The sequence below is a fragment of the Triturus cristatus genome, chromosome 12, assembly GCF_964204655.1.
Source record: "Triturus cristatus chromosome 12, aTriCri1.1, whole genome shotgun sequence".
Classification (NCBI taxonomy): Eukaryota; Metazoa; Chordata; class Amphibia; order Caudata; family Salamandridae; genus Triturus; species Triturus cristatus.
The window spans coordinates 109,909,077-109,935,201 of record NC_140595.1 but is presented as its reverse complement, the minus strand read 5'-3'; the positions used below and the strand labels follow the sequence as shown (position 1 = coordinate 109,935,201).

Sequence of the window (26,125 nt, the reverse complement as noted above, 5' to 3'; positions counted from 1 at the left end):
CCCCACCCACACTCCCACTCCCCCACTCCCACTCCCACTCCCCCACTCCCACTCCCCCACCCACACTCCCCCACCCACACTCCCACTCCCCCACCCACACTCCCACTCCCCCACCCACACTCCCACTCCCCCACCCACACTCCCACTCCCCCACCCACACTCCCACTCCCACTCCCCCACCCACACTCCCACTCCCACTCCCCCACCCACACTCCCACTCCCCCACCCACACTCCACTCCCACTCCCCCACCCACACTCCCACTCCCCTACCCACACTCCCACTCCCCCACACTCCCACTCCCCTACCCACACTCCCACTCCCACTCCCCCACACTCCCACTCCCCCACACTCCCACTCCCCCACACTCCCACTCCCCCACACTCCCACTCCCCCACACTCCCACTCCCCCACACTCCCACTCCCCCACCCACACTCCCCCACCCACACTCCCCCACACTCCCCCACTCACACTACCACTCCCCCCCACTCACACTACCACTCCCCCCCACTCACACTACCACTCCCCCCCACTCACACTACCACTCCCCCCTCCCCCACTCCCCCACCCACACTCCCACTCCCACTCCCCCACCCACACTCCCACTCCCCCACCCACACTCCCCCACCCACACCCCCTCCCCCACACTCCCACTCCCCCACACTCCCCCACTCACACTACCACTCCCCCCACTCACACTCCCACTCCCCCACCCACACTCCCACTCCCACTCCCACTCCCCCACCCACACTCCCACTCCCCCACCCACACTCCCACTCCCACTCCCACTCCCCCACCCACACTCCCACTCCCACTCCCCCACCCACACTCCCACTCCCACTCCCCCACCCACACTCCCACTCCCCCACCCACACTCCCACTCCCACTCCCACTCCCCCACCCACACTCCCACTCACACTCCCACTCCCACTCCCCCACTCCCACTCCCACTCCCCCACTCCCACTCCCCCACCCACACTCCCACTCCCACTCCCACTCCCCCACCCACACTCCCACTCCCCCACTCCCACTCCCCCACCCACTCCCCCACCCACTCCCCCACCCACTCCCCCACCCACACTCCCACTCCCCCACCCACACTCCCACTCCCCCACCCTCCCACTCCCACTCCCCCACCCACACTCCCACTCCCACTCCCCCACCCACACTCCCACTCCCACTCCCCCACCCACACTCCCACTCCCACTCCCACTCCCCCACCCACACTCCCACTCCCACTCCCACTCCCCCACCCACACTCCCACTCCCCCACCCACACTCCACTCCCACTCCCCCACCCACACTCCCCCTCCCCCACCCACACTCCCACCCACACTCCCACACCCCCACCCACACTCCCACACCCCCACCCACACTCCCACTCCCACACCCCCACCCACACTCCCACTCCCCCACCCACACTCCCACTCCCACTCCCCCACCCACACTCCCACTCCCCCACCCACACTCCCCCACCCACACTCCCACCCACACTCCCACACCCCCACCCACACTCCCACTCCCCCACACTCCCACTCCCCCACCCACACTCCCACTCCCCACCCACCACACTCCCACTCCCCCACCCACACTCCCACACTCCCACTCCCCACACTCCCACTCCCCCACCCACTCCCACTCCCCCACCCACTCCCACTCCCCCACACACCCACTCCCCCACCCACACACCCACACACCCACCCACACACCCACCCACACACCCACACTCCCCCACCCACTCCCCCACCCACACTCCCCCACCCACTCCCCCACCACTCCCCCACACTCCCACTCCCCACACTCCCACTCCCCCACACTCCCACTCCCCCACACTCCCACTCCCCCACACTCCCACTCCCCCACACTCCCACTCCCCCACCCACACTCCCACTCCCCCACCCTCCCACTCCCACTCCCCCACCCACACTCCCACTCCCACTCCCCCACCCACACTCCCACTCCCACTCCCCCACCCACACTCCCACTCCCACTCCCACTCCCCCACCCACACTCCCACTCCCCCACCCACACTCCCACTCCCACTCCCCCACCCACACTCCCACTCCCCCACCCACACTCCCACCCACACTCCCACACCCCCACCCACACTCCCACTCCCACTCCCACTCCCCCACCCACACTCCCACTCCCACTCCCCCACCCACACTCCCACTCCCCCACCCACACTCCCCCACCCACACTCCCACCCACACTCCCACCCACACCCCCACCCACACTCCCACTCCCCCACACTCCCACTCCCCCACCCACACTCCCACTCCCCCACCCACACTCCCACTCCCCCACCCACACTCCCACACTCCCACTCCCCCACACTCCCACTCCCCCACCCACTCCCACTCCCCCACCCACTCCCACTCCCCCACACTCCCACTCCCCCACCCACACACCCACACACCCACACTCCCCCACCCACTCCCCCACCCACTCCCCCACACTCCCACTCCCCCACACTCCCACTCCCCCACACTCCCACTCCCCCACACTCCCACTCCCCCACACTCCCACTCCCCCACACTCCCACTCCCCACACTCCCACTCCCCCACACTCCCACTCCCCCACACTCCCACTCCCCACACCCCCACTCCCCCACCCACACCCCCACACTCCCACTCCCCCACACTCCCACTCCCCCACACTCCCACTCCCCACACTCCCACGCCCCCACACTCCCACTCCCCCACACTCCCACTCCCCCACCCACACCCCCACTCCCCCACCCACACCCCCACTCCCCCACCCACACCCCCACTCCCACACCCCCACCCACACCCCCACTCCCACACCCACACCCCCACTCCCACACCCACACTCCCACTCCCCCACACTCCCACTCCCACTCCCCCACACTCCCACTCCCCCACACTCCCACTCCCCCACTCCCCCACACTCCCACTCCCCCACACTCCCACTCCCCACTCCCCACACTCCCACTCCCCCACACTGCCCCACCCACACTCCCACTCCCCCACACTCCCACTCCCCCACACTCCCACTCCCCCACACTCCCACTCCCCCACACTCCCACTCCCCCACTCTCCCACTCCCCCACACTCCCACTCCCCCACACTCCCACTCCCCCACACTCCCCCACCCACTCTCCCCCACCCACACTCCCACTCCCCCACCCACACTCCCCTCCCCCCACTCCCCCACCCACTCCCCCACCCACACCCACACTCCCCCACTCCCCCACTCCCCACACTCCCACTCCCCCACTCCCACTCCCCCACACTCCCACTCTCCCACTCCCCCACACTCCCACTCCCACCCCCACACTCCCCACACTCCCACTCCCCACACTCCCACTCCCCCACACTCCCACTCCCCCACACTCCCACTCCCCACACTCCCACCCACTCCCCCACTCCCCCACCCACACCCCCCCACCCCCCACCCACACCCACACTCCCACTCCCCCACCCACACTCCCCCTCCCCCTCCCCCACCCCCACTCCCACACTCCCCCACCCACACTCCCACACTCCCCCACCCACACTCCCACACTCCCCCACCCACACTCCCACTCCCCCACCCACTCCCCACACTCCCCCACACACTCCCACTCCCCACACTCCCACTCCCCCACACTCCCACTCCCCCACACTCCCACTCCCCCACACTCCCACTCCCCACACTCCCACTCCCCCACACTCCCACTCCCCCACACTCCCACTCCCCCACACTCCCACCCACACCCCCACTCCCCCACCCACACCCCCCCACCCACACCCCCCACCCACACCCACACGCCCCCACCCACACCCACACGCCCACTCCCCCACCCACACTCCCCCTCCCCCACCCCCACTCCCACACTCCCCCACCCACACTCCCACACTCCCCCACCCACACTCCCACACTCCCCCACCCACACTCCCACTCCCCCACCCACACTCCCACACTCCCACTCCCCCACACTCCCCCACACTCCCACTCCCCCACACTCCACTCCCCCACACTCCCACTCCCCCACACTCCCACTCCCCCACACTCCCACTCCCCCACACTCCCACTCCCCCACCCCCACCCACACCCCCACTCCCCCACCCACACCCCCCCACCCACACCCCCCCACCCACACCCCCACTCCCACACCCTCTCCCCCACCCACACCCCCACTCCCCCACCCCACTCCCCCTCCCCCACCCACCCCCCACTCCCACACTCCCCCACCCACACGCCCACTCCCACTCCCCCACTCCCACCCCCCACTCCCCACGCCCCCCCCCCCACCCCCCACTCCCACGCCCCCACCCACTCCCCCACCCCCACTCCCCCACCCACACTCCCCACCCACCTCCCCTCCCACTCCCCCACCCCCACTCCCACTCCCCCACCCACTCCCCACCCACTCCCCCACGCCCACTCCCTCCCCCACTCCCCCACTCCCACTCCCCCACTCCCCCACTCCCACTCCCACTCCCCCCCACTCCCCCACACTCCCACTCCCACTCCCACTCCCCCACCCACCCCCACTCCCACTCCCCCCACCCACACTCCCACTCCCCCACCCACACTCCCACCTCCCCCACCCACACTCCCTCCCACACTCCCACTCCCCCACCCACACTCCCACACCCCCACCCACACTCCCTCCCACTCCCACTCCCACTCCCCCACCCACACTCCCACGCCCACTCCCACTCCCCCACCCCCCCCCACACTCCCACTCCCCCACACTCCCACTCCCCCACACTCCCACTCCCCCACACCCCACTCCCACACTCCCACTCCCCCACCCACTCCCACTCCCCCACACTCCCACTCCCCCTCCCACTCCCCACCCACACACCCTCACTCCCCCACCCACTCCCCCACCCACACCCCCACCCCCCACCCACCCCCACACTCCCCCTCCCCCACACTCCCACTCCCCCACACTCCCACTCCCCCACACTCCCACTCCCCCCACTCCCCCTCCCACTCCCCACACCCACACTCCCCTCCCCCCACCCCCCACCCACACTCCCACTCCCACTCCCCACACTCCCACTCCCACTCCCCACACTCCCACTCCCCCACACTCCCACGCCCCCACCCACACCCCCACCCCCACCCCCACCCCCACTCCCCCCACCCCCACTCCCACACCCCCACTCCCCACACCCACACCCCCACTCCCACACCCACACTCCCACACTCCCACTCCCACACCCCCACACCCCCACTCCCACACCCACACTCCCACACCCACACTCCCACTCCCCCACTCCCACTCCCCCACTCCCACTCCCCACACTCCCACTCCCACTCCCACTCCCCCACACTCCCACTCCCACTCCACTCCCCACACTCCCACTCCCACTCCCCCACTCCCACTCCCCCACCTCCCACCCCCACACTCCCCTCCCACTCCCCCACACTCCCACACTCCCACTCCCCCACCCCCACTCCCACTCCCCCACTCCCCCACACTCCCACTCCCCCACACTCCCACTCCCCCACACTCCCACTCCCCCACCCACACTCCCACTCCCCCACACTCCCACTCCCCCACACTCCCACTCCCCCACACTCCCACTCCCCCACACTCCCACTCCCCCCCACTCCCACCCCCCACCACACTCCCCTCCCCCCACTCCCCCACCCACTCCCCACCCACTCCCCCACCCACACCCACACCCCCACTCCCACCCCCACACTCCCACTCCCCCACACTCCCACTCCCCCACTCCCACCCACTCCCCCACTCCCACACCCCCACCCACACCCCCACCCCCCCACCCACACCCCCACTCCCACACCCACACTCCCCCACCCACACTCCCACTCCCCCACCCACACTCCCACTCCCCCACCCACACTCCCCCTCCCCCACCCACACTCCCACTCCCACCTCCCCCACCCCACTCCCACACTCCCCCACCCACACTCCCACTCCCACACTCCCACTCCCACTCCCACACTCCCACTCCCCCACCCCCCACTCCCCCACCCACACTCCCACTCCCCCACCCACACTCCCACACTCCCACACTCCCACACTCCCCCACTCCCACTCCCACTCCACTCCCACACTCCCACTCCCCCACTCCCACACTCCCACTCCCCTCCCCACTCCCACACTCCCACACTCCCACACTCCCACACTCCCACTCCCCACACTCCCACTCCCCCACCCCCACACTCCCACTCCCCCACACTCCCACTCCCCCACACTCCCACTCCCCCACACTCCCACTCCCCCACACTCCCACTCCCCACACTCTCCCACTCCCCCACACTCTCCCACTCCCCCACACTCCCCACACACTCTCCCACACACCCACTCATCCACCACTCACACCCCCACACGCACACTCCCCCACTCCCACACCCCCCCCCCCTCCCCCACACCCTCACTCCCCCACACCCTCACTCCCCACACCCTCACTCCCCCACACCCTCACACTCCCTCCCCCTCACTCTCCCACCCCCACACCCACAATAAGCAAGCGGGAGGGAGTTGGGGAACAAACAGGCCCTCTCGGAAAGCATCTGACTTTTGAACTAGGCCTTTGCCTGCACTGCAAATGTGACAAGATAAGATGAAGAGATGAGCAGGAAACAAAGACAGAAAAAAGCAAAAGCACGGCGCATTGCGTGTAACCTGACCCACGAGGAATGCAGCCTTCACGCCGCTGCTCGCTCCCGAGAGCAAAACGCCATGAAAGTGAACATTGAAAGGAGGTGGACATGCACCCACCTTTGGCAATTTGGGTGCTTTCATTACTGAAAGACACGCACAAAGGCCAATCCAATGTGTGGAAGGAGTCAGACCCACACGGAGAAGGTTAGAGTGCCTCCCATAGAGCGGCGCATGCGCGCTGCGCTAAGCTAGACCTAACAAGACATTGTGATCACATTTTTCTCTTAGATTCCCATTCAGCTTTAAATGGGCCAATGGCTTCTTGCTTGCCTGTGGTTGCAAACAACTGCAATTTTAACAGTTGCAGAACATATTCAAGGGCGGCCAGTGATGGGCTGGTCAAATGCAAAGACGTTGCGTAGGTTTATACACTTGTAGAACTTTCAAGGTAAAAAAGTTATTCCTCAAGTGATAACCTCCCTGTCCACAGTGTCTACTTGTGCCTCCCACTCCCTTCCTCCCTCCCACTCACTCACTCCCTCCCCCTCCCACTCACTCCCCCTCCCACTCACTGACTCACTCCCCCTCCCACTCGACTCACTCCCTTCCTCCCTCTCCCACCCTCCCCTCCCTCCCACTGACTCACTCCCTTCCTCCCTCTCCCACCCCTCCCCTCCCTCCCACTGACTCACTACCTTCCTCCCTCCCACTCACTCCCTTTCTCCCCCCCTCACTCTTCCTCCCTTCCTCCCTCTCACTCCCAGTCCCTTCCTCCCTCTCACTCCGTCCCTCCCTCTCACTCCCAGTCCCTCCCTCTCACTCCCAGTCCCCCCCTCTCACTCCCAGTCCCTCTCTCTCTCACTCACTCCCAGTCCCTCTCTCTCTCTCTCTCTCTCACTCACTCCCAGTCCCTCTCTCTCTCTCTCACTCACTCCCAGTCCCTCTCTCTCTCTCTCACTCACTCCCAGTCCCTCTCTCTCTCACTCACTCCCAGTCCCTCTCTCTCTCACTCACTCCCAGTCCCTCTCTCTCTCTCTCTCACTCACTCACTCCCAGTCCCTCTCTCTCTCTCTCTCTCACTCACTCCCAGTCCCTCTCTCTCTCTCTCTCACTCACTCCCAGTCCCTCTCTCTCTCTCACTCACTCCCAGTCCCTCTCTCTCTCTCACTCACTCCCAGTCCCTCTCTCTCACTCACTCACTCCCAGTCCCTCTCTCTCACTCACTCCCAGTCCCTCTCTCACTCACAGTCCCTCTCTCTCTCTCACTCACTCCCACTCTCTCTCACTCACTCCCAGTCCCTCTCACTCCCAGTCCCCCTCACTCCCAGTCCCCCTCACTCCCTCCCACTCCCTCCCACTCCCCCACTCCCTCCCACTCCCTCACTCCCTCCCACTCCCTCCCACTCCCTCCCACTCCCTCACTCTCTCCCTTCCTTCCTCCCTCCCACTCCCTCAATCCCTCCCACTCACCCACTTCCTCCCTCCCTCACACACACACACCCTCCCTCCCACACACTCCCTCCCTCCCAGCTCTCGGCCCCATGCTTGGCCAAGCAGTATAGCAGTGGCTCGGGATTTCCTTCCAAAAACAATTAAATATATGAATTGCCAGACTTATGACTTGTTGCGCATTTAAATCCAAAACATTTTACAGTGTAGAGCAAATAGCGCTTTGAACAAGGATTTAGTTCATTGGAAAGAACTGTGATTAAAACAGTTAATGTATGGAGCAGTCTTTCATCTTTGCCACTTCATTGCCAAGGGGTAAAAGAAGAAAATAAGCAGCAAGCAGGAAGGAGTTGGGGAACGAACAGGCCCTCTCGGAAAGCATCTGACTTTTGAACTAGGTCTTTGCCTGCACTGCAAATGTGACGAGATAAGATGAAGAGATGAGCAGGAAACAAAGACAAGCAAAAGCGAAAGCACGGCGCATTGCGTGTTACCTGACCCACCGGGAATGCAGCTGCCACCTTGCGCGCCGCTGCTCGCTCCTGAGAGCAAAACGCCGTGAGAGTGAACATTGGAAAGGAGGCGGGACATGCACCCACCTTTGGCAATTTGCGTGCTTTCATGATTGAAAGACACGCACAAAGGCCAATCCAATGTGTGGGAGGAGTCAGACCCACACGGAGAAGGTTAGAGTGCTTACAAGAAGCCTCCCATAGAGCGGCGCATGCGCGCTGCGCTAAGCTAGACCTAACAAGACATTGTGATCACATTTTTAGGCGTCGCCTGACCCAGCGCATGTGCTGGTCTGGCGAGACTTATTAAGAGGGCTCCAAAAAGTGCTACCAGGCCAGCCTAGAGCTACAGTGCGCAGGCGCCGCGCTTTACCGCAATTACTTTCACTTGCACGGCCGCTTTGATGTGTGATCGCGATCACTTTCACGGCCGCTTTGCATAGCCAATAGGTGTCGCTTTTGGGACCTTATAAGTATTTAGTTATGCAACTGTTGCATAGCTAAAACCTTATAAGGTCCCAAAGGCGAGACCTATTTGCTATGCCAATGCTTGTTCTCTTAGGTTCCCATTCAGCTTTAAATGGGCCAATGGTTGCATAGCCAATAGGTGTCGCTTTTGGGACCTTATAAGTATTTAGTTATGCAACTGTTGCATAGCTAAAACCTTATAAGGTCCCAAAGGCGAGACCTATTTGCTATGCCAATGCTTGTTCTCTTAGGTTCCCATTCAGCTTTAAATGGGCCAATGGCTCCTTCCTTGCCTGTGGTTGCAAACAACTGCAATTTTAACAGTTGCAGAACATATTCAAGGGATGCCAGTGTTGGGCTGGTCAAATGCAAAGTGATGTTGCGTAGGTTTATACACTTGTAGAAATTTCAAGGTAAAAAAGTTATTCCTCAAGTGATAACCTCCCTGTCCACAGTGTCTAGTTGTGCCTCGCCCTCGATTCAAGGGAGGAAATGGGAGAGGATGTAGACTAATTGCTAGGGCGGTCGACCTCAAATCTGGGGAACCGGTTAGATTCTCAGCAATAACGCTCAACATCCTGTGATTCTGGGCAAAATCACTTAATCTACCCGTGCCTACCAAAAAATAATGTGTCCTTATGTAACGCAACTGGTGCTCATGTAAAGCGCTCTGTACCTTCGGGTCAAGTTCATGCTATATAAAACTCCATAAAAAAATACAACAAAAATGCTAGATAACACAATGCTGAAGATGCAGGTTATCCAAATAAATTCTACTTTTCTTGAATACATAGGAAGAAAAAATGAAAACAAATGACTGGCCTACTCCTGTGGTGTGAGTAAAGCAAAGAAACAGCGCGGAGGTTTAATTAAACAGGCTGGATCTTGAAAGCTCTAAGAACATGAAATACTAATCCAGCCAGAAGTGGTCTGAAGGTATGCATTTTGATTGCTTCTAAACTTATAATACAATGAGTGAAATAACTTGGGTGCTAAGAAGTAGGCTTCCAAAACTGAACACATCCCAGAGATTCTACAGATATTGTTGCTCAATATGAAACAGCCTCGTCCACTTTGCCCAACGCAACTGACACTCCGCATATTCGATACAGAACACACTTCTCATAGAAGAGTACATACCTGAAGCTCTGATGGCATCCAGTGTCCTCATTCTGTATAAATAGTTATAGCAACCTAAAGAGAAGGAGGTGCAAGGTCATGGGGGAAGTGTGAGTTATCAGACACATTCAAAAGTACCAGTATAGCTTCAGTACAATCCTCAGCAAGTAGATCTTTAGGAGCAGCAACATAATAACCATTAAAGGTCCATGTTTATACTGTGTCCCATCTAACTACAGATATCTTATGATCATTAAAAGCTTTGTATAGATTAAGTAATAACATTGCATATACACCAATTAAAAAAGGCTCGTCAGACAGCAGAGTGTCCTTGGAGGATGAGGATAAAAGCACATCCCTTTCAGATGCCTGAATTAGTGAGGTGACCAACCTCCTAGTGTCCTGGTAGATACTCAAAGGGGAGAGGGAATGGAAAAGGTTGACATAGATGTACTGCCATAATCCTAAAGCACAGTCACTGAATCAATCAGAGGAGTAAAACTGGATACCTTCATGGCCCCGCTCCTCCAACTCCAGCAATCTGCTGTCATCTTCTGCCAGAAGCTGAGGTTCATACTTCACCTCTTGGACTTTATTCAGTTGCACATCAATCTCCTCCTTCAGGTCCTATTATTGCAAGGGAGGGGGGGGGGGGGGGGGGGGGGAAATAGAGACAAGATATGGTCAACAAAAGACTCCGTGCAGTAACTACACAATATGACCTGCATCTTTGGTCTCCAGACTAGGCCCATTGCGAAAACGAGAGAATATTGCCAAAGAATAGGACATGGAAAGCAAGTAAAAAAAAAAAAAAAACAACATATGCTATACCTGCAGGTTTAGATATTGTATTAACGTAGATGTCTGCAGAATGCTTAGAAGTTAACTAATCAAGCAGAAAAAATAGCAGCCAAGGAAACTCTGAAAACATATATGTGGGGAAAAATATGAAGCAAATGCTAGCTTTCACATGGGAAAACAGTGCTGCAAGTAGGCAGGATACAATTTTCAGGGAAAATCTCAAAAATAACATGCAGATTTTAATTACATACACCCACCCTATTGACATTCAACCTAAAGGGCCTCATGAATCCCAAACTCAGACAGGTTCTAACACCTGGGCGCCTCTGCATTTATTAAAGAAAGCAGTGCAGATTTCAAATTGGCCTCCTGTCTTTAGTAAATCCAGAGGCAGCAACATAAACTACGTCTCTTGTGGAACCCATTCTAAGCCTGGTTTCCTCACAGGTCTGGAAGGAGAATCTGCATCTTTTGGCAGTTCTCTGTAGTAATGTCAATTGACGTGTCTACAAACTCAGCCGAATCGACTTTAGTTACCCTGAAAAATATTTTCTCCCCCTTTATTACCAAATTTGAGGGAATAACTTACTTTAACAAAGCTTACAAAGTTTTACGAGCCATAGTCGTAGGGTGGCTAGGTAAGACTACAGGATTTCAGCTAAGACCAATATAAACACAGAATTCTGAATGTCAGTCAGCAGTGGAGTAGTCCCTGGTAGAGTCAGTATATTGTTACTCGTTCATTAGAGACTAATGTCGGAGATGAAAAATAACTGCTGCTTAAAATAATCCATATAATTAAAAGTTCAAAGTAAATAGGTACGGATAGTTCATCCAATGCCACACTATACTGAATTGCTAGACCATAGGTTTAGAACCTGCAAGACAGCCTTATTTACAAGGACTGTGTACGATTCTCGAGCAAGGCATTATCAATAATTATACTTCAAAATGAGCAAAGATAATAGGTCTGGCCTCGGCAAAACGGTACTTTAAATTACTGTAACCTGCATGCACTTTAAACACACAAGGGTGACTCACAAAGTATAAAGAATGGGGGGGGGGGGGGGGGGGGGGAGTATTAGCAAAGTAAAATATTAGCCCACCAGTGCTGGCATTAAGGGCTATAAAAGTAGAATACATCTAAATTTCTAGTTTATAGAGGAGTCAAAGAAGGCAGCATATTGGAACCTTTATCCTGTAATTTATATCGGACAGATCTAGATTCAGATGTATGTAAAATTAACAAGCACTCGCCCCAAACTCTGCATGTAGGCTCTACCACCTACATATAATGTGGAATGCCTAGTACCAGTGTCATGTACGCAAGCTAGATTGCAGCATAGCCTGGTGTCCATAACTAGCTATTGTTTGAACAATTAATATTAGGTCTATTAATGTAAGTAAAACTAAGTGTAAGACTTTATCCTTTAGGAAGAAGGGAATAGTGTGACTCTTGATGACATAATAAAAATAACTAGGCATTATGTATTATATGTTGGTTGATAGGCTTTATTGGCAACATTATGTTAATTTGAAATTGAGAACTAGATCTCCAGATGATGTAAACCAAGGAATGTAAATGCCCCCCCCCCCCAAAAAAGCCATATGCCACAAGCTGGTTCTGGAAACAGTCCAGGGTCTCTGATAACTAGAAGCTATATTAGGATGCAAGATGCTCAGACAGGAACCTTAAATCACAGAGAACACTGACAAGCCCTTTCATAGTTAAGTACTTGCACTGTTGTTGCTAATGTATTCTTCGAATAAAGTTCCTGTATACTTTAATACATATTGAGTTACGGATGGAGATGCTGTATCAGGAGATATATATATATATATATATATCTATCTCTATCTATCTCAAGATGTTTCCTACGGTATGTTTGTGTTTCTATTGACAACCTGATTTTCCTATAGCAATTCAACATGATCAATAAATCTGTAAATTGTAATGAAACATGTGGCCACAAATTAAGAACAAAAAAGGCCCACTCATAACTCACCTTGGGTGCATTGTGCCCTATCGGAACATGAGGGCCTCGTCGCGACTTCATGGCAAAACGCATAATTTGCCTCTTCACGAAAATAAACAGCAAAACAAAGACCTAATCAAAAAGAAAAACAACATTTGTTGAAACTGAAGGTGGAAAATGAGCTGCAAAATAATGGACCCTCTAAAGGAGGTTTCCATGCAAGAAAAACATGGCGACTCCTTAAGATAAAGGAAGGTTATTGATGTGAAGGAATGGAACAGTTCTAGAAATGGCCATCGCAGGTCCCCACATTATAGCTGCACTAGAGCTAGGTCATTAAATTACAATTGAGAGACTCACCAAACACATTGCCTCAAAATAGGCAACCATAATCCATGGTGCTTCAAAGCAGGTCTTTTAACACACATGAACTTCCCACTCACAATACATTGGTATAGGTTTTGGGCTCTCCACAAAGTAATTTTAAATCATGAATAAGGGCTTTGTGCCACCTCATAGCTGGTTGGCAGACAGGAAAAAAAAAAAAACTTAGGTTTCCATGCTGGCACATTTCCTTGACTAATGTGAGACTACAGGAGAGTGCCACCCTATTCTGGACACCCTAAGCTTGAGGTTTTTCTCTTACAGAAGAGATCCAGAAAGGTGACAGCATAAGGCCTCGTCTGACTGCACGTAATACATGTGAAGTTAGGCAAAGATTGTAGCGGTCCAGACGAAGGCCAGAGACCCAAATGAGCTTTAGAACGTCCGATAGATGTTGGTGTACTTATACGGGTGGATAAGGCATCTCATATGATATCCGAAACAATGGCATTATCATATTCGAGACTCCCATAAAGATAAAATCACTGGGTATATCTAAAAGATATTTTTATTTTCAATTGGATCCCTGAAGTTATCCATTTATCTAAGAACTCCCACCAATGGTTGAGTTCACCATGGTGGTAATCCTCTACCGTGGTGTGGAATACCGCATTTGATTAAGCCTACCACCGTGAGTTGTGGGCGAGGCGATATTTCCAAACCCAGAGAGCATGTGTGGGTGAGCAGCAGAAGACATCTATTCAAAAGGATGGTACAGAGCCTATGCTTCTGGGGAGGGACAAGCACAAGAAGAAAAAGGCAAACAATCCAATAAGAAGCAAGCAATTGTAATCAACGGGTAGGCTCTAAGCTCTTCAAGTTTTAGGTAGAATCCATAAGACTTCTTTAGGTGAGACCTAAAAATAGAGGGAATTTCGATAACAAGTCATACGTTTTACAGCCACTTTGAATAACTTAAGTGTGCAAGCTATCCTACAACCACTTGAGCATGTATTACCCAATCTCTTCACTAGTAATTCCCATCCATTTTTTTCAGTTTTCAATCACCCTAACAGCCTACCAGTTCATATAATATGCATAATAATCAAATTATGACAGCTTGGTAATACAATACAAATTTATCACTGGACAATGCGTTGAAGGACCTTGCTGCTATTAAGTTAAATACACCATGAAACAAGCATTTGCAATTCAATAGGTCTCGCATTATTTAAGTTTGAGCTATTGGCATTGCTAAATAATGCAACACCAATAGCTCAAACTTTAATAATGCGAGACTTATTGCATTGCAAATGCTTGTTTTGTGTGTAGTGGAGTGCGATATAAAGTAAATAGGATGATTTTCCATTAGAAGAATATCTAAACCTCCCTCGCCTCTCAGGCGACCCTCTGGGTCCCGAGCCCCTAATATGAATTTTAACCAGCTCAACACTCCCCCTCCACTGCCAATGCGTGAAAGTGACACCTTGCCTGCCCATATTCAGCATCATTTATTTAAAGACCCAGGGTCACCATCTCTTCCAGTCACCTGTGAATGAGGAGTGTTCGTGTGCACAGAGCGGGCCAAGGTTTGTAGCGAAAATAACTTGTTTTATACAGCGCTTCAAATCAAAGACTTGACGTCTCCAAGCGCTGTAAACAATAGGTGTTCCTTAACTCCAACTGTATGGCAGCTTATAGCTTCCCTATAGAAGGACGAGCGGCAGAGAAGACCTTTTGCGGGATTCAAAGTCGTTACCTCCAGGTATATCAGATGTTAGTGGTGAGCGTTTACATGTGGATCATCCTGCTGATAGTCGGGTGGTTTATGGCCTTTGAAACAGTGCGCAGCTACAGCCTTCACTCCCTTCTGGTTCATAAAATAGCGCGGAAGGGCAGAGTTGGCCTTTCATCCTGGAACGAGTGCTGAGACTGCAACTAATTAGACCAGCAACCGGAAATCAATGATTTGTAGGGAGACAGTGTCTGCAGTGATCTGGAGTGAGGGTGTCACATTTACATTGTCATTCGGGGGCAGCCAAAAGCAGTGCCTGGGCTCACAAATAAGCTAAACAAAGACGAAAGGAGGCAAACGAGATGCAACACATTCATGGGTCAGGGTTCCCCAGTTAGATATTGGAAGGGAAGTGCACAGAAGCCAGTAAAGCTGGCATGACGCGCTGTCTGCATAGCATTCTCGATATGGCTGGAAAACAAAATTACGTTCGGTGAGTTTTGGAATCCGTAAAATAGACTCAAAGGATGGGGAAACACTGGAGGCAGAGATCTGGTCTGTAAAAGGACACCTCTGTGGAAAGACGCGGCGGAGTCCTCCAGTGACAATAAAAAGACCGAGATGGAGGCCCGACAAGACGGTGTTGGGGAAAAAGAGGCATTTAAGCACTGGAACTAGAAGTCTAGGAAAGCGATGACTCGGCGAATGCTCATTATGGGCCTAACGGCGCCACAGCCGAGATATGAGCAGGAGCCGGGAGGTGTCAAGGTACAGCCAAGCTGGGTGAGAAACGGAGGCGCCAGGACAGATGGAGGAGCAAGGAAGAAGGCCAAGGCAGCACAGGCTAACAAGACAAGCCCAGCGGAGCGTGGCGCACGCATTCCAGGCGGGGGCGCGCATTCCAGGCGGGGGAGCGGACCCTTTGAAGTGCGATGCCAAACGGATTGCATGGCGGCACGATGCGCGTGATTGTGCGCGTGCTCACCATGCAATCCGCTTTTCGGAGCACTTTTGGGAGCCCCTTACAATAGTCTCACTTTGCGATAGCTTACGCGATAGCAGGGCGAGACCTAAAAAAGATTCAAAAAAATAAATAAAAATAAATTAAAAACACAGTCATGGATATCGAAAGAGGAAGTGATTAAATCTAAAAATATTAGAAAATTCTATACTTCTAGATAGGCTCAAGAGAATGCATAACTTGCTCCATTTTATTGCTCAGCAGCCTCAAAAAGGACAATATGTATAACATTAGGACTACACAGCCCATGAGTATTAGAATTCAGAACAAAGATCCACCAATCATAAAACTCAGATTTCCTGTAAAACACCACACAGTGGCAAAGAATGTACATTGCTTCGCTGCTCAGCAGGCAGTTTAGTGGTTTTCCTCTGTAGCTTGCTTGGTGGGGAGAAATGTGCACAATTGAGAGCTAGGCTGTTTTTCCCCATTGTGCTGGTGTCTAATGTGGACTTTCTTCCCATATTTAGTGGTGCCCTGCCTCATTGAGGTGACGCAGTTAGGTCTGTGCTTCCATAAGCCTTTTCCTTATCTCGTTTGGGCCGCTTCAGGCAGGTATCTGGTATGCCTTCCCTCTGCAGTGGAGTTAGTCCCACGTAAGTGGAGAGTTTGGGAGGTGCATTCAATAGGAACAAAATAGGACAGCATAAGGCAATGTGCACCCACATCAGTGGCATACTGCAGCTCATTCCTCTCCTCATACATGTATGGGAAGGAGATCTGAAACAATGAGAAGTGCACATTGAGCACACAGAGGAAGAGACCCATTTCTTCACATTTACAAAAGCAGATGTCACTTGTAGACCAGAATGTGGCAGCCCCTCATGTAAAAAAAAGCAGTAGTGCTGACTTCTGAATTCACAGGTGTTCCTGAACAACCCTTTTCTAGCAGAAAAGAAGAACAAAGGGCAACGCCCGGTGTTCAGCTTGAAGGACTTGATCAAATAGCTGGTATACAGCCTTTCCACATGGAAGCTATGCATCTCCGCAGAGGCATTCTACTACCAAACAATTGGATGGTGATTTGGACCCCGAAGGATGCATACTTCACAATTGCCATCTTTGTATCACACAGGAGTTTTTCAAGTTCACCTGGCGGCACCAGGTCTATGAGCTTGTGTCCCTCCCCTTTAGCCTTTTGTCTGCTCCATGTTTTACCACGGTACTAAAAACAGACATAGAACTGCTAAGGTTCAGGGGTATCAGACTCACGGTGTATTTAGATGACATACTGATGAATTTGGACCCTGCTCGTTTGAAGAGAATAGAGCACGACAACACCCTTGCTATAGATCCAGAGGTTTATTGTCAACAAGTAGGAATCAGAGTTCGAACCATCAAAAAGGAAAACCTTCCTAGGCTTTGTGATAGATGTGGTACAGCAGGTACTAAATCTTTCCCCAAAGAAAGAGGACACTCATCAGAAGAGAACTGAAGGGGACACTAGGTAAAGAGTCTCCCTGAGACATTTGTCCAAGATTGCAGGCCCATTAAAGAGTGTTGCAAAGACTGAAGGCTGAACACCTCTGGAAGAGAAAGACCGAGGTAGAGGAGATAGACCTGACTGAAGGAGCCAAGAAAGATTCAGTGGTAGAGGGACTATATGGAGACCTGTAACAGCAAGGCCATCTTTGAATCATCCCAGACAATTATAGAATCAGATACAAGCAGTTCAGGCTGGGGAGACTACAGGTGGACTGTTATCTGAACAAGAGGCGAGCCTGCATATAAAACTGTCTAGAGCTCCAGGTGGATTGTTAGCTGTGAAAATTCTAGTGAAGGACAAAGCCTTGTGCTCCATCCTCCTCAAGACTGACAATGTTTTGGGAGTTTAATACTCAAGGCATCTCTGAGGGGAGTCTAGTCACAGCAGCGCATCCGCATGGGAAGCTAAACCTGGTAGAGGACTGGAATTCTATATATTTGAAAGACTTCAGTGCATGGAAACTGGACCAGGGAATGTGTTTTTTGTTTTTTCTTTCTATTGAAAATCCACAGTATTTAAAACCAATATCATAACATACATACACGTGGACCATATTCTAGGAGCCAAATATAAAACATTAATTCATTCCATAAACATAAATCAAGAAGTCAAATGATCAAAAATAGGACCCCATATTTGCATACCCAGGACATGCTTCCTTGAACCTTTAACCGAGTACAGACTAAATTCTAGGTTAAATATATTATGAAACCTAGCACACCACATTTCAAAGGAAGGTGCCTCTGGGTGAAACCATGTAGATGCTATACATATCCTTGCTATCCCCGTGGCTACAAAAATAAGATAGCTATATTTATACAATAATGTCCCTTGACGCAATTCCTCCCCTATACCTAATAACATGACAGAAGCCAAGATCTTTATAACCACACCAGTAACCTCTGAAAAGAACCTCTCAATATGTTGTATATACAAAGCTAAATCAGTGCATGAATAAAAGACATGTAAGATGTCGGCATCTTCTGCACCGCAACAAAAACATTTCCCATCATATGGACTCTCCCATTTCTTCATCTTTGCAAGAGTGGAATATAGATTGAATATTGTTTTACAATGCTTTGTTTTTAAGTTTGCGGTCATAAAGAGGTTTCCTGCTAGGTCTATTGAATCCTCTAAAAACACAGCTTGTAATCCAAGGGAGCTCCCCCACCTCAGATTATGTTTCTCAAGATCATCGGTTTTGGCGGCTTGTAGTATATTATAGAGAACCCCAATTCTTTCCTGAGAGCTGAAAGATTCAACTATCTTTTGAGGTTTTAAGGTCGCAACAAGTTTGCTTAAGAAATCCCGAATCAGAAGATATTTTAAAGAGTGACATTTGGGGAGCTGGTACTTAACCGCCAAGACAGAGAAGGAAACCGGCTGCCCCCCGGCCCCCATGAAATGTCCCAGTTGTGTGATGCCAGAAGGTCTCAATTTCCCTGCCACATAATCATGAAATATTGATGGAAGAATCCCCACAGCCGACGAGGGTGTGTAAAATGAAAGTCCATCAATCTGCAGATTTTTTCGGACTGTCTTCCAAACCTTATAGACAGCCCCCAAGATCTCAAAACAAGTTCTCTTGTAATAGCTACCATCAATTGTTAGGAAGAGACAGTTTTTTGCCGGAGTCCCAAGCACCATCGGATATATTGATGGGGCTTCAGCAGGAATGTCGACTTCTTCCCCAGTTAACAAAAGTCGAATATTGGCTAAAATACAAGAATATAATGCAAAATCAGGAACTGACCACCCCCTTCTGTCTCGGGGTAACGTCATAAATTGTGCCGCCCTACGGGGTTTCCCTGGGGCCCACAAGAATCTAGATAGAGCAAAGAGATTGTAGTTGTTGTAACTGCAAGTGGGATATTTCCAAAGGTACTGATCTAAAAAATTATAACACTTTCGGCAAGACATTCATTTTGAGAACATTGGCTCTCCCAAACCAAAGACAAACGGAGACATTGCCACCTCTCAAGGGCTTGTTTAATGTTTCCGATGATGGCCCCCAATTGACATCAACTAGCTCTCTCTTTCAGACACAACCGTATCTTGATACCAAGATAGATAACCTCCTTAACAACTCTAGGATCATTATTGATGTTTTGATTAGTCCACAGAATCTGGGTTTCTGATGCATTAAGCTTATAGCCGGCCGAATTTATATGCAAGATGTTCAATTTCGGGTAACGACATCACTGGATCAGATGTTATAATGGCAATATCATCCGTATATGCACAGACTCGGAACTGATCTTGCCCCACCATAAATGGTCTAATCCTAGCACTCCGCTCAAGCATGTCCAAAAAAGGATTGATGTAAACCGCAAACAAGAGCTGAGGGCATGGACAGCCCTGACATGTGCCTCTCGCAATCTGAACTACCTTAGATGTTAAGCCCCTAGAACAGATCCGAGCCACAGGCGAGCGATATAAAACCTGCAAAGCCTGGATGTAGCCCAGAGGAAAACCCATCATATATAGAACTCTCCACAGAAAATTCAACGAGACGCGGTTGAACGCCTTCTCGGCAGCGAGCAACACTATTCCTATGTCTCTGGCCTCCACCTGAGCGATGTCAAGTATGGTAATAACTCTCGCCATGTGGTTCACCGTGCCCATGCCAGGGAAAAACCCATGCTGTCTGAGGGAAACTAAGGGGGATACAACCGTGGCCAGTCTATTCGCAAGGATTTTCGCATAGATCTTCCAGTAAGTTTGTAAGTGAAATTGGACGATAAGAGCCCAAGAGATCAGATGGCTTGCGCTTCTTTTTAAACACAATAGTAGCGTCATCCCATGATTGTGGTGCTGCACTAGTTTGAGCGGCCTGGCAGACCGCCAACAAAATCAGTTTTAAGGTCAATCAATCAAAAGACCTTTATTCGAATTTCATAAAATTCATAAAAGTACATATATAAAAACAATTCCAAATGCTGCTGGTTATGTTACAACTGGTTGAAGATAGATGTTTGCCCATATCACGCGTTTTCCTAACGGCGGACCAAAAAGGGCCGCTACTCTTTAGGTTGGCGCTGACAACCAGTGATTCCCACTGTTCTGTTAGTAGGGCAGCCTTCCTTTCAGCTATTTTTTGTTTATAATGTTTCCTAGCTGTCTGTACCTCTACAGGGTTTCTTGGCTTGGTCGCTAATGCCCTACGTAATCCCTTATTTGCAGTTGAACAGGCGGAGTCAAACCATCTTGGGTCTTTCGCTTTGGTAGATGAAGGAACTGACAAAATGGTCTTAATTGTTTCACATAATTTACAAAAATCGGTGATTATCCTATGACAGTTCCCATCAAATAATAAACAAGAGTCAATTAATTCTTGATGATCATTTTTTACACTGTCAAGTATGGCTGCACAATCGATTCCCCTCCATTTTAAGCGGAGGCCACCACAAGATAGTGTAATATCTCTTGCTCCGTTTAGGTTAGCATATACCGGGCTTGGACCCAAGTGTAAGACAACTATGAGAGGGTTATGATCTCCAAACGATGACTCCACCACTTCAGAGTCCATAACACAATTGGTTAGGTGAGGGGGATGTGAAAATGAAATCAATGGTAGAGCTGAAGTCCCTCCCTCTAAACGTAGGGGCGCAGGCCATCCCAGGGGTTTGACTTCCTTCCATAACATTACTTAAAATATGTTAGTTTAATATCTTAGCTAATTCAATGCCCCTTTGTTCTGCTTGATCCAAAAGATAATTATCCTTGTGCCAATACTCCCTTAAAATGTTCGCATTAAAGTCTCCCCCAATGAGGATCCCTGACTTATCTTCTAGACCTATGTTGGATTCAAGGTGTACTAAGGTGTTGGAGAGTGCTGTATAGTTCCTGTTCGGTACAGAATAAAAATCATTATTGTAAAAATTGATTAAATAGATTTTAGTCTTTCGATTATATTCAAGAACCTGAATATTTGGGTTCCCTTCTGATAAGTCCTTAAATGTACCTCCCGCCAATATCCTGATACCAATAAAAAGTCCTCCCACTGCGCGGCCAAAGGCAGGTTTTGAGGCGTGCACACTAAAGCAATGGTAACCTTCTAGGTGCACGTTCCCTACAGCCCAGGTCTCTTGAAACATGATGATGTCTTTGCCGTTCAATAGCTGGACCCATCGAGGGTCAGACAATCTTGAGTCTAATCCTGCAACGTTCCAGCTAAGGATGGACAGGTTTGAACCACTAGGGATACCTGGGAGCTTATCCCTTACACTCTGCTTGGGATTAGTTAGCAAAGTTGTTATATCCACACAAGTGACTGGTGATGGGGCAGTGACAACCTTTGTGACCTTTGGTCGGGTTATATTAATTTCTATGGAATTTGGAAGTACCCCAATTGTGTCAGTTACCTCTGCGCATTCAATATTGCTTGTGCTAATCCCCAGTCAATCCAGTTCTTCTAAGTTTGAAAAAGCGTGTTCAAACCGGTTATAGGTGGGGACATTATACATATATCTCATCTCGTTCTGAGCAGTATTAAAGTTTAAATTAGTCCCTGCATGAGGCCTCTCCCTTGGAATATACTGGGGCGCAATGGGATAGGATGGATATGGCATCGGGTGTACCGATGGTGTGAACGCGTTGCCTAATGAGGGGCCATTCCTAAAATCAGCGTATTGATCCTGGTGGTGCCTTCGACTATTGATTCCGATATAGGGATTCATATCCTGTCTATATCCCCAGGAATTAATCCCGAAATCAGGGCCATGGTCTATCAAGTGCCTATAGAAGTACCCAAGAGGGAGAAGAGTAGTATTGTATTCCCATTGTGAGGGTTGTGGGGCTTTTGCAAGCGTACATTGCGCCCATTGCGGGGACCTGAAGTTTATAATTATACAGTCCCCCTCAAACTTTGTTCTCAACGGACCCACCCACCCCACTCTTTGGGTGTGAATAATCTCCCCAGCACCCTCCATCGGGAAATCACAATTTTTGGATAGCCAATGGAGGGCAGTTTTAAGGTCTTGAAAAAAGATCTGATAAAGTTCTGATGGAAGCTGACCTGACCCTGCTGCTTTACCGCGTGTCATAGAGTTGATGGCTTGTTCTAACTCATCCATTGTAATAGGGCTATCTAACATTACCGACTCTTCAAAAGCTACCCGCTGAAATTGCGCATCCAAAAGCCCAAAGTCCACATCAATTTCTCCATCTTGTTCAGTGTAAAGTTTTTGACAAAAACTATGAAAAATTTCTATGATCTCCTGGGATCATGTACAAGTCTACCAGAAGCGTTCTTCATACCTTCTATTTTTTGTGATGCTTCTTTGGAACATAACCTTTGAGCTAAGCAGCGCCCTGTAGCCTCCCCATACTCATAACGATCATTCTTAAAAAGCTGATATTTTACTGCAATTTCTTTACTCCATGTCATATTAATATTAGCTTTAGATCTAGCCACTTCAGTTTGCAGGTCAGTAAGATTGATTCCAGAGTGAATCCCGCATGTTAGATTTCCTTCTGCTACTTTCAATTTATCATACAACTCCTGGATTGTACGTTTGGCTTGTTTCTGTTTATATAATCCAATACTCAACACTTCCCCTCTAAAACAAGCTTTGAAGGTATCCCAAACATTCCTGCAATTTGTAGAGTAACAGTTATTTTGAAAGAAATCCCTAACCCATTTGCTCAATGAAGCCCTTATCCAAAAGAAGTTTTCTATCAAGGGTAAATACCCTTGGTGCTGAATTCCTAATCAAAGCTGGAATTTCCAAGACGACTGGAGCATGGTCAGAGGTAATTGGGGGGGGGGGGGGGGGGAAGCTGAATTTGAGCTTCTGTTAGCAATGAAGGAGAGATAAAAAAAATATAAATCAAGACAAACTAATTTATCATGGGGGTGAGAATAAAACGTATAACCAGGGTCAAGTGTTTTAAGCATACCCCTCACATCAACTAAACCATGATCAAATATTAAATGGTATAAAGCCTTAAACACCTTAGGATTCTGTCCCTTGTAACTCTGAATGCCAACTTGTAGTTCGCCCTGTACCACATCGATATTAAAATCCCCACACAAAACTAGAGGGGTGGGCCATGATGCAAGTTCTTTGGTATCATCAATCTTACAAATATATGCATCGGACAGTAGTAGAGATGAGGTCACGAAAAGCTATTACAGATGATGAAAGGCCTCAATATAAATCCTATAATAGCCACAGAAGTAACCTCTTTTGCCAAGAAAAAAAACTCTATCAATGTGTTTAGAACCAAGCATAAACAACAGCTCAAACTTCAATTTTAAATCTTTTTTGGAAAACACCCATCACTAATTTTTGATAAACTAAATATTCTTACAATCTGCAGCCTACAAAGCACTATTTGTCCCCAAATGCCAGCTACACAGTTTTAGTATGGTCCCCAAAATATCTGCTGGGAATTTTCTTGACAAAAAAGGTAAGAAATAGGAGAACGAGAGAAAGAGCAAGTAAGAGAGAAAACAGAAGAAAGAAACCACACCAAGAGCAAGGAAGCGCAATTGATAGAAAGTGGTAGAAAAAAAAATGAAAGCAAGAATGAGAAACTAGCAGAGTCGTGCAAGACTTCTCTTTCTATGTGTAGTTTTTCGTAATCTAACCCATTTTTAAAACCACCTAATTAGCCAGACTATAGAAGGGGTAACTGTGAAATTCCAAATGCTTATTAATCTTTCTTACAACTTACATCTTGCTAGCTTAAGCACTTTCAACTTACAACATTTATCTAACATCAATGTCAAATACTCTGTGCCACATTATTTCCTTCCAGTCTTCAATATTCCTTTGTAAACACCCACTCCTCCACCACAAGTGTATTTATAGTGGCATCTCTAAATTTAGTTTGGTCACAGAATGCACTGCTTAGAGTGGAAGCAACTGTGATTCTTTTAAACAAAAAATAGCTTTGACTGGGAAAAGGCACACTTAACTGGTTTAAACATAGCATTGTGCCTGGGCGATATGAAACCCCTTCGCTGATGTGGCGCAGGGGCCAAATTAGAGCTGGTATTGCTTTACTCACTTTTGGATGGCTTGCTTATGGTACTCAGGTAGAAGTATTAGATGTTAGCCTTGTCTGAAACTAAATAAGGACAGTGTCACAAAAGTTGGACCGACTAAAGTAATTGGATGAAAACTGACTTATACCAATAAGTGCTTACTGGTCAGTAATTGCACTGGGGTATCTCCAATTTCCTCATCACGTGGCGAGCATGAACTCACTTGTTTTAGCTTGGCCTTTTAATTTCTTTAAAAATGACAGCCAAATTCCAAATACGTTGTTCCATTAATCATCTAATTTGTAAAGCAAGAAAATACTCAAAAGGTTGTTCTGAGGCAGAGTAGGAGGAAGCTAAAACTACCACATGGGACAGAACCACACCAAATGAGAAAAGTGCCATGTTTTAAAGTTCTGCGATCATTTTATGGACGCTGGCAGGTTGTTCCAAAATGTAGCTGCTGTTAAACAAGTCCCTCCTTCCCCCGAACCCCCACCATCACTGTTTTGTTTTTAATAAATATATTCAGAGTCTTTGACCAGAAAGGCCAAAGATGATCTGGGAGGGCGAGCAGGACATAACCTTAAGATAGGTGGACCCAGATTCGTAGAATGCCTGATGAATCAAAAAGAGGGCCTTGGAATGGCAGCGCTTTGTCACTGGAGGCCAGTGTACATCTCTCAGATGTTGAGAAAGATGCACAGGAGGGAAGATGAATAAGCCTAGCTGCAGAGTTCTGCACGACCTGCAGGCGATGTAGGAGGAAACCTGGGAGGCCTTAGTAGATGGAATCGCTATAGCTGAGGCAAGTTGGAATCAGGACAAGGGCTATGGTTTTGCACACATGGAGTAGGAATAAAGGAAACACATTCCTGAGACTGCGTAGCAAGTTGGAACATGCACCTGAAACTTGGGTTTCTGCACCAAAAACCCGCTTGCCTCGTATTTTCCAGGCATCTACAGCGACAAGTAAATGTCGACATGCTTTCCCAGGGATGTGGACATTATTGCACTCTGTAATTTCTGGGCGTTGTAAACTCCGACCAACTTGTCATTTTGACTCGTGTAAATCGTATTTGCGCAGGGGATTGATAGTTACCAATGCACTCGTCATCAAGCCGCATTCATGTGAATGAAACGTTGCATGCTTTCAACACACTACAGATCAAGCAGGAACAACAGTAGATCTACTTGTAAAATAATTCTAATGACATCAACTGGCAAAGGAAGGGCTGATTAAGAGTTACCTCGCAAGAATTTGTAACTTTATTTTAAAAAAAAAATGCAGTGGTATTAGCTCACTTTCTGAAATGTAAATAGCTAATATGGCACTAATTTAACTGACAAAAACACTCTCTTAACACACTCATAAATATGGAGTGTCACTTGAACTCCTCCACACAGAAATTTGTAGCGTAACCAAATGTACTTAATTAGCAGTTAGGGGTTTTGTTTAGACGGGGGAGAGGGGGTAATCACGATTTTATAACTCCAATAGGTAGGCTAGTCATCACTTTTAAAGTACCGTGACCATACAAGTGGTGAAGCACCGATATGAGTCTCAAGCCCTCTCATTCACACATACGACAATTGTACATTTACATGGACATCTGACAGCATTAATCGGCCACACAATGCAGCCCCAAA

At 50.0% G+C, this 26,125-nt stretch overlaps 1 protein-coding gene across 1 annotated transcript in view; it reads right to left on the bottom strand.

Annotated features, from left to right (window-relative positions):
• The window catches only part of LTAP1 (lipid transport auxiliary protein 1), a 69,665-nt gene that overhangs the window by 42,555 nt on the left and 985 nt on the right, over positions 1–26,125 (bottom strand). Inside the window, exons 2-4 of the mRNA XM_085638903.1 lie at positions 12,949–13,050; positions 10,651–10,768; positions 10,163–10,216 (exon numbers count right to left, since the gene is read on the bottom strand). Coding sequence (XP_085495029.1) covers positions 10,163–10,216; positions 10,651–10,768; positions 12,949–13,050 — 274 coding nt within the window. The remainder of the gene's footprint in view (positions 1–10,162; positions 10,217–10,650; positions 10,769–12,948; positions 13,051–26,125) is intronic.